General features: G+C 38.9%; 1 protein-coding gene and 1 long non-coding RNA gene across 4 annotated transcripts; one reads left to right on the top strand and one right to left on the bottom strand.

The window, feature by feature from the left end:
- Positions 1-360: 360 nt before the first annotated feature.
- Positions 361-5,167, bottom strand: LOC104449546 (putative laccase-9). Its single transcript, XM_010063728.3, has 7 exons — positions 4,990-5,167; positions 4,251-4,402; positions 2,808-3,052; positions 2,281-2,415; positions 1,313-1,913; positions 863-1,221; positions 361-744 (listed from the first exon to the last, which is right to left on the bottom strand). Exons 1-7 carry the CDS (start codon positions 5,107-5,109, stop codon positions 557-559), a joined length of 1,800 nt encoding a protein of 599 aa, XP_010062030.2. The 5' UTR covers positions 5,110-5,167; the 3' UTR covers positions 361-556.
- Positions 5,168-5,440: 273 nt separating this feature from the next.
- Positions 5,441-9,368, top strand: LOC104449547. Of its 3 annotated transcripts, XR_001988503.2 has the most exons (8): positions 5,441-5,716; positions 5,831-6,128; positions 7,648-7,793; positions 7,882-8,078; positions 8,207-8,314; positions 8,675-8,882; positions 9,050-9,155; positions 9,237-9,368. It is a non-coding gene; the product is annotated as an uncharacterized LOC104449547 (long non-coding RNA). The 3 variants fall into 3 exon arrangements; XR_726579.3 differs by having other exon boundaries at positions 8,675-9,155; XR_005552163.1 differs by having other exon boundaries at positions 7,558-7,793; positions 8,675-9,155.
- Positions 9,369-9,709: the final 341 nt, after the last annotated feature.

Raw genomic sequence — 9,709 nt, 5'->3', positions numbered from 1 at the left:
CTCGTTTCCCAAAACATTAAAAAAAAATCAATTTGTTATCATTAGTTAATTTTTCTATTCTTTGGAATAGAAAAGTGATCAGCGAATAAATTTGAAACAAAAATAAGAAGTAAAAAAGTCTACTTCGTTTTTCCTGGGAACAAAAATGAAAAATACTATTTATGAACAAAAATTGTTCATTGAAATAGAAATATTACCAAACGCACGTTTAGCATAACTTTATTATATACACTTTTTAAAGTCTTGCTCCATTACATTTTTCGACCTTAATTCTCCTGCACTGCACTTATTATGCAATTCACTTTAACAAACTCATTCGACACACTCAACTAATTATGATCATCTAAATCAATTGAGGAATTTCAGAACATTGTCCAATTCCAACTAATTTTGTACATGGAAGATCCACATAAATAGCGCAGTAATTTATTCAATTCAATTTACTCAATTTCACGGCACCAATGAAAGCAAGAATTCATGTGGAGCACGAACATTGACTAATTACCTCGTGCCTAGTGACTTCCAATGGCCAAATGATTCTACCTAATCATAGTAATTACATGTCGCTTTTTAAAGTTTGAGATATTTCACCATATGATTTGTCCTTGGAGGCAATGCAAGGAGGCATATAGGAAGGAGGTGGCCTCATACTTGTCTCTTCCGTATCCCCATTTTTCACTATAAAAGCAGTGTTCATTCCCCAACTCATATGTCGGTCTATATGACAATGCCAATACCATACACCTGCCACATACAATGTTCGAATGTTAGTCATAGAATTCTTTTTCAAATGCAAAAACAATATTTTGGTCCTAATGCGTTATATTACACAAAAAAGGAAAGAAAAGGGTATGAGAAACACCTGGATTGCTTGCCCTGAATCTAATAGCCACCCATCCTCTTTTAGGAACTCCAAATGTATTGACTTTAGGCGGATCGACCAAATTGTACTTTTCAGGATCAGTCTCGTTGTTGAAATTTCCTAAACCGACCCCAACGACATAAAAGCTATATCCATGCATATGCATTGGATGATTTTCTGATCCCTCCAACAGATTAGTCCCTTGAAAAACTATCTCCACAGTTTCGTTGTAGTTCAGAACTTTCACGGATGTCCCCGCAGCAGCCTCAGCAAGACTGGTCGACAAATCATCTCCCGTGAAATTATACAAAACCGGAGGAAGATCGGGAAAATCCGTGGTGTATACTCCGCTGATGTTTCTGCATATTAATGGCAAAAGGATGTGCTTCTCATGATCTTCATCTATCATTTACGTGAAACATATCAAATCAGAAGGGGGAGAGATGAAACCTGTAATAAGCTTGTAGCACATCCACGGATGGGTCCTCCCAACTTATGTTATTTAGGGTTGTGGCAATTTTGGTATCGCCGAAATAACACGAATCATTTGGGCATGCCACGTCATTCATGGAAGCTGTGATGAACATCCTTGTCGTCACGTTGTGAGGGACGTCCACGGGATGTTCTTCAGATGCTAAACCTCTCAGTTGTTGTGTGAAACTCGCCGCGGCACTATAGTCATGATAAAATGGCAGCGTGTCATTTGGGTAACTTGGTGGTGACGTCAGACTGAAATTCCCTTCATATTGGATGATTGTCGTAGCAACGACATGGGCAAATTTGGTGAAATCCATGTCTTCACTTGAAAACCGTTGAGCAGCCATGTAATACCTTCCTGGAGATTGATTTGCTGTAACTAATACATCCATAGTTTGTCCAGGTTCTATCATTAGATACGAAACAACTATTGGTTTCGTGTATGCTCCATCCATTCCGACTAGCATCATGTTGTGATCAGCGATGGAAACGAACATTTCTGAACCGACCACTGCATTGACTATACGAAAGAGATAGGTCTTGCCATAATCAACAAAAAAATGAGGCGTGGTATCTGTATAATTAATAGCATGAAAAAACAATATGTTAGACATTATTTGTAACAAATACATGGAAAAATCATATCCATCAATCTAGACAATTCAATGCTTAATCACATATCTATGTAATTCGAATGCAAGTTAGATCTACTACATACAGGCATTTCTGAAAGTATTAGTTTTACTTTTAGATACAAAAAAGTATCAACATTGCAGTATCTAAGTGAAAGAAAATTATATATCTACAATAACTCGAAATGCAAACATTTCAAGGAAGTAGCGTTTACCTCATGGTCTGCATTCCTATCCTCATAAGCATAATGTCCAAACCAAAAAGGAAAAAGAAAAAGAAGAAAGAAGATAATGAGAGTATAAATGTACCATTGGAGCATGGAACAAAATCTCCAAATTGTCCATTGATCAGGTAACCAGTTGCACGAGGAACGTTAGGACTGCCTATAGACAGTTCCATCTCTAAAGCTTTATTTAGAGAAGTTCCTTCATTATACCAAGAACCTGCAAATCATGAAAGGAAAATGGGAAACTGAATTACATTAATCTTTGCTTTTACCATGCAACCGCAAATGTTTATTCCAAAGAAATGCATAGTCGGAAAATAGAGATAATGATGGAGGAGTACCATTGAAGAAAGTTCTGACCATTAAATCACAATCTCCCAATGAAATATTCAAATAATCTCAATTTTCTAGTAAGGGAGTTTGATCTTCACTATAATATATGCAAGGATTTTAAATAGATATGACCCACGATCATTAGTTACTTTGCATGATTTTAGGAAAAGGCATGCTTTATGAACTCTAAGTTTTTAAACTTCTGATCCACTTCCTACCTTAAGCCTCTACTTTTATGTCTAAAAGAGACCAGTAAGAAATCTTTAGAGCACGTACCTAGCACGATTAAATGTTCTCCTTCTGGCTTAGCGAAGGGAAAGTTGGATCCTTCACGTGGTAGAACAACAATAGCACCATGTACGGTGGATCTAGTCCACTCACTGTGGGCATGCCACCAAACAGTTCCTTCTTCGTCAGTTAAATTCACTTCATAAGTGAAATTTGTTCCTGGTGGAATAGCGCATTGAGTAATATACTCCGGACCATCTGACCATGGATTTCGTGGTTGCTTCACTCCGTGCCTGAAAATCAATGAATTTGATCACATAAAAATGTACTCAATGAGCTAGACAATTTTTGTTTGCATTTGAAAAGCAAAATTCAAGTCTTTCTTGCGCATTTTTTCAATAAAATAATTTTCCATCGCTAAGGCTACATTCGTTTCATGACAAATTAATATTGGAAAACATTTTCCAAAAAACAATCGCTTGTATAGCTTACAAAAATGAATATATGAAAAAAAAATTTAATCATCCACAAATATTTAGACATAAATTGTTGTCAATAATGATATAATTCTCTATTGACTAATTATTTCAAGCAATAGAAATTATCGTTTTTAAAAAAATGTTTTCCAAAGCATTTATTCTTCACAAAACAAATGGAGCCTAAGTATAGATGTTTTCGATTTTTAAATTTACTGTGTACATGTGTTAATCAATCTTGTTTTAAATGAGGGAAACTCAAAAACCAAACATATTTGTTGCACAAAAGACTTCTTGCCGCTGGAAAATGATTTCAATAAATTCAATTTCGAAAAGTAAATCATTTTTAGTGTATGTGCTGAAATCAAGTTGAAAAAAATTTAGTTTTATGGTATTTGATAATAAGTGAACCTACTAAAGGCAGCTTGCATCATTAAAAATGACATTAATGACTAACAAACTATAATCAATATTGTTTTGTTTATTTTATAATCTATCAAAATAACATAATTAAAGAAATTATTTATGAGATAATGAGTCACATTTTTTAAATGTTATGTAGGATCGTGTTTTCCATAAAAGTAGAAGAACGTGAGCATCAATGAGTATATTTAGGAGATAGTAAGAAGAGATTTACAGAAAAAAAAAGATGAAAATTATCAAAAAAAGAAAACTATTTGATGAGTGATAGGTACTAGACATAGAGGGATCTATTCTTCTCACTTAGACACAAAGCAAGAAATCAGAGAATATGATTTTCTTCGCATCAGAAGGAGGAGTCATTTTTCTTGATCTAAACTTGTAATTTTTAGTCTACAAAAAATATTTTGTCAAACAAATCGACCTTAAACCTGCTAACAAGCACCACCAGAGACACCTAGAAGTACTTGAGAATATATTCCGTAGTATAATTTTAGATACAATTTCAGTTTGTTCTTGTTGTCTGTTGCATCACAAGCTAACGATAGGAGAGCAATAAAAAGTCAGAGGAGAAAGGTGGACAGACTAAAATTACCAATGAAGAGTGACCCCGTACAGTCCTTGATTGTGAACCTTCACGTAAACAAGATCGCCCTTTCGAGCGCGAATGGTTGGCCCAGGAAGACTATCGTTCACCACTAAAATTGTCGTGGTTGTACAATTTCTTGTGACGTTGATTTCTCTCAGCTGCGGAGGGGGGGAAATGAAGAAAACGACATCGTAAGATGCAGGATTGTCCAAGTACGTACAAAATGATTGTGGACCGTTAGCCGAATCGTCGGCTGGTCCCTCTATGCGGTCCCCCCAAATTTCAGATTCTTTTGAACGTGTACATTCACGCTTTACCTAACTAGAACACCTCAGGATCGCGGTTCTTTGTTTGGCAACATAAATGGAAGAAACATGGGCTGGCGCCGATGCATATGTGAACTCAACTTACATGCATTGTCAGATCACACATACCTTAAATCGGTTTCACCTTGCATCCCGTGTGAATTGGATTAACATGTACATCAAGTGCACATAAGATTTGACCCACCATTAGCCTAAGCATGCGGGACGACTTTCATCCATGGGAAAAGAGAAAAGATTCGAGCATAGTTAATTGCTATCTTGCAAATTGCATAATCACTGGTTCCATATGCTCTGGAAACTGAAAGTTATATTGGTCTATCGAATATTCTAGCCAAAGAATGAATAAATAAATACAAATATTCTATCAAACAACATGAACTGCACACTTAGCACCGCAGACATAAACTTGAGTTACTTACCACGAAGTCGTAGTAATGGACGTTACTAGCTTGAGCTCCGAGGACGACATTTCCGAAGACTAGTAAGACCGCAGCGAGGAAAATGTTGGAGGAATTGGACGATGATGTGGCCATGCTCATGATCGTTCAACGACCGATCGGTTCTTCTCTTCACACTGTGTCTTTCGTTTTCGCGGGTCTTGAGCTGGTGATGGTCTCTCCTCTTTTATAACGAAATATCAGTGGGGGCACATTCTAAAATTAAGCTAACAGTCAACTGTTGTATGCTACGCACAGGTGGACAACGGCATCGGAACGTCGGACGAGCATTTCAATTGACTCGCACCGTTCAGTTCGAACACGTGACGATCCGTGGGCACGTATTCCAAGCATGAAGGGCCTTCCCGGATGGTGTCAGTACTTCAATGAGCAGGAGAAAATATTAGGTACGTCTAATGCTCCAGCGTGTCAAATAAGAAGGCGGTGGGACCGACGCCATCTCCCGACGACAGTCTAGCGGTTCCTTCGACGACCGTCGCTCCCTCCCGACGACGGCCTTTCTCTCTCCACTCGACGGCCTCATCTCAGGGCTGCATTCTCTCGGCGCACTTCTTCCTAAATCGCGCTCTCTCCCGACGGCCGATTTCGCTCGCCTCTCTCCGTCCCCCGACTCGCGACCGAGAAGCAATCGCTCCGCCCTGCTCGAAGCATTTCCTCGAGAAGCCTTAAATCTGCGACCGCAAGTCAGGTTCGATTTTATTTCCCGAGTTTTTATGTTCGCATCTTTGTTTTGGGGGAGAAAGCTTGGCCTAAATCTGCGACCAGAAGTTCACTGGTTTATTGCTTCTGATTCCAAGCGCAGCAACGCAAGAAGTGAAACTGCGACTGTCTCTCTCTACCCCTGTCCGGTTTTTCCGTTCTTGGCAAATTCGAAGATGAGCCCACTTCTGGATACATGATCTTAGGCCGACCCGTCAAGTCGAAGCCCGACGTAATCTCGCTGCTTCGCTCCACCGAGCTGTTGATTCGCTTGTCTCCAGGGGGTTTCAAGATTTTCCGGGGGCGCAATCGCCTGTTCCGTCATTGCAGACTTCCAGGCGAGAAGAAATGTGCCCACAATGATCACCCCAACAACGAACCGCCTCCTTTGTCCTCTCTCGGTATATCGTCACCCTTTCTCTGCTTTCGTTTTTCCCTCGTCGTTTGGTTTCGGGAAGTGGTGGGGATGTTATAAGTCAAAGAAAGGAATCGGGCCGTGAGGTTTCGCCTGAATTGTGAGAGATTAACGCGGGAGTGGTCGACCCCACGTCCCGTATATGGCGAACGGTATGATTTTTGAATGAAAGCGGGTTCACATGAGCTATGAGCGTTGGTGGGGAACGAGCAAGAAAGTGGGTTTTGCTGAAAATTTTGATCTTGTTGAAGTTGGATTTAAGGGTAGGGATTTTCTTGGATTTTGGGCTCTCTCTCTTTTCTTGGTCGCGCGAGCACGATCTTATGCGTGGAAATACTTGTGTTGATCCGTTCTTTTCTTTCAGTGGGACTTTGATTGTGTATTTTCCCTTTGGAAATTGTGACTGGACTTTCGATTATATGTCCCTTCGCAAGCTGAACTGTGGACCCAATTTTGCCGCACGAAGTGGATTTTTAGATCAGGCTGCCGTAACAAAATCATGCACGGGTATCTATCTGTCTCGGTTATTGACAAGTTGGGAGTCACGGCATTTCTGTTTGTTGAAAGCTTGTTAATCTTAGATGCTGTTTGTCAAGAAAAATTATAGGAAGAGTAGACACTGAAGTAATGTGACTCTTTCAATGAACTGAACACATGAGGAAGCTGATATTACTTGAGATCTCTTGGAATAGTTGGTGGGTGTATCTAGATTCATGAACACCCTGGAATTGAATTAAATGGTTGCATTTCTTCTATTGATAAGCATTTTCTGCTCAACTGCTCATGCTTTGTATCTAGATTCATGAACACTCTTTCTTGTTTTCTCATTCTCTTTTTGGTTTTGCCATAAAGGGAATTAGTCGAATTGCTTGTCATCAATGATTGCGGTTAACCTTTTGACCTTGTTTTTGCTCACACTCTGTCTGGAGTTAGTTTATCTTTTTAATTCTGTCGGTCTTACTGAGTTCATGGGACTTGGTGGTTCAAAGATTTTGATCTTATAATTTTGTCAATTTTGATTGTTCATATGGGTTTGTGCGTTGTGCAATATTATCTGCTTTTTGACTTTGGTTCTGTTTAGCTATTATAACTTTCTCAGTATAAGCAAAGTATCAAAACTAACGTGTTTACTTCTTAATATTGCTTGCATTCAATTGTTACTTGGGTCACTTATGTGAGAATTTAGTGAGCATGGCAATAATTGGCTTTCATTTGATTCCACTGTGGAAGTACTCCATTTAGGATGTCATGGCATATTTGCTTCTGTTGACAAAGAGGATCACTACTCTAGAGTGTCCTTGCCAAGTGAATCTTTCATATGGTGCATGATCAGAAAAATTTCGTTCATGCTGTAGTTATATTGGATTCATAGCTTTTAGGCCGATACTGAGAGTTCTTTGCCCATCATATGCCAGGTGCATAATTTTGCAAAATGCATGATCAGCTTTAAATCATCGTTATTTTTTCTCTCTGTTGAAAGCAATCTTTGTTATGGATTGATGAAGGCATGAGTTGAAGAAATCCTTGTTGTCCCAACTGCTCAACAGTGCTTCCATGGATGGCAAAAGCTCATCTGAGTTGAGCCTTCCCTGGTTCTGGATTATTGAGTATTCGGCAAAATTCGAGCAAGTTAACCCATCCCTCTTGCATGGTATTCACCTTCGACAGTAGCATTTTGCAAGTTTTGGTCCACTTTCTCATCATTTTTGTTGGGCATTCATATGGTTGATGCTTTTCAGGTATCATTAAAGCGGCTCCAGAGTTACCCGCTCACTTGGGAAAAAATATGGAAGAAGTTGTTTCTTTGAGATGCTTGGAGGAGTTATGTGGCCCTAGAAATGGAAGCATGAACAGTACTTGGTCCTCATTGGGATCAAAGGCGAAAATTGATACGTCAAAGAGCTGCAAAAATGTCCTACAGTAAATGTTCCATAATGTGAGTTCTAATAAATGATGCATTGAAAATGCGTTTGATTTTCTTCATGACATCTTTCCACTGGTTCTGTTCTAATGATTGCTGAAGTTCGGTGTCTATTCCCTGTTTATGAATTTGTTATATCTTAGGGCTCTGCATCTGATCTTGAAGTGACTGCAAATGAGTTGTTGAAATGGGACCTTCACTCATTTTTAACGCACAAGAGAACCTCTGTGCCAAAAACTGCTCTAGAGGAGGTAAGCAGATCACATTGCTCATAACTTGAAGGGTTTGCAAGATTCTGGTTTCGCTGATCTTACCTTTTTTCGATTTTAAGATTCTAGTATAGTTGTGGGTGTGAATTCTTCTGCTTCTTCTTCCAACAATCAAGCTTGATGGGTGAACATGCTTATGTCCTGAAAATAACTTGGAGTAATTGATCATGCATGTTCAACACATTGGATGAACTGTCTTTCCTTTATCTGTTTCAGGAGAAATATTATTTGATCGAGAGAGCACCCGATCTTTGTCCTTCAACGTCTTTGCTGTTCTTTTGTTGTTTTTATTGTGCATATTTGTTTGTCTGATTATGCTTTTTTATGTTTCCATTTCTTCAGCAAAACTATATCTTTTTAAAGGAGGAAGACATACGACAACATCAAGAGGATGATATAATGAGAGTTGCAGGCGTCCTATCTATACCTAGAGTTGCTGCTATCACCCTGCTGCGCCATTACAATTGATAAGGGGGTCCTTCGTTGGTGCTTTAGCTGTCGCGCCTGATGTGCTATATGATGTGGCTTTCTTGACAGTCAACCTGTATATGTAATTTATTTTTGGAAAATTGCATTTATCTCCACGCTGCTGCTTTTAGTTGTGGTAATTGAGTTGTCTATAGAAATGCTTGATGTCGTGATGTTTAGGTGGTGAGTTAAAATTTAAGTTTCTGCCATTCCTGCTATGCTTTTTAATAGATTAAGTTGGCATTGCAGGAGTGTAAGTAAAGTTCATGATGCACGGTTTGCTGATGAAGATAGAGTGTGAAAAGCAGTGGCCTTATTGGAAAGACCGGTTGTTGAGCATCCTAATTTAAGAAAAGTATGTTGTCTTAATTGTCTGAATTGTTTCCAGGCTCAGTTTCCACTTACTTTCACTGACTATGGACAGCTCTCTTTGCAGCTTACCTGTGGAATCTGTTTTGAGTCCTAGAATCCTGCATATCATTTCATATCTGTTAGGAAAGCCGAGCAACAACCACATATTTGCACATAATGACATTTCTGGACACTTGAATCACTATTTTATTTAAGACTTCCTCAAACTTTTGCATCCAAATTAAGAAAATGTGGCAATTATTGGAGGGAGCACAACTGTCCAAATTCATTCTTAAAGGCAAACCTGAGGTAGGATTGCCAACATTTCACGTGAAATAAAGAGTTATATTCTTCCAGACATTCTGTAGACCTCAGCTCCATCCTGTCATCCCACTTTAACAAAACATATTGCCACAACAAATCATGAAAGATACAAACAACCGGCACTAGGTTGATCAAACTTTAGCATGTCCCATCACAACATTCTCCACAAGGTCAATTTTATTTCTATAAAAGAGCTTCAATTCCATTCACACAGGTTGTCAACATGGCACCAAC

The sequence above is a fragment of the Eucalyptus grandis genome, chromosome 6 (assembly GCF_016545825.1).
Source record: "Eucalyptus grandis isolate ANBG69807.140 chromosome 6, ASM1654582v1, whole genome shotgun sequence".
In the NCBI taxonomy this organism is placed as follows: domain Eukaryota; kingdom Viridiplantae; phylum Streptophyta; class Magnoliopsida; order Myrtales; family Myrtaceae; genus Eucalyptus; species Eucalyptus grandis.
Note: the sequence above shows the minus strand (reverse complement) of the source record. Positions and strands in the feature narration are given on the sequence as shown.

Excerpts from the sequence above, each read along its gene's own strand:
- LOC104449546 (XM_010063728.3), bottom strand. The coding sequence starts at position 5,109 with ATGAGCATGGCCACATCATCGTCCAATTCCTCCAACATTTTCCTCGCT. Across the intron at positions 2,416-2,807 it reads AGAACATTTAATCGTGCTAG|GTTCTTGGTATAATGAAGGA; the intron begins GTACGTGCTCTA and ends CATGATTTGCAG. Across the intron at positions 745-862 it reads ATTCAGGGCAAGCAATCCAG|GTGTATGGTATTGGCATTGT; the intron begins GTGTTTCTCATA and ends TGTATGTGGCAG.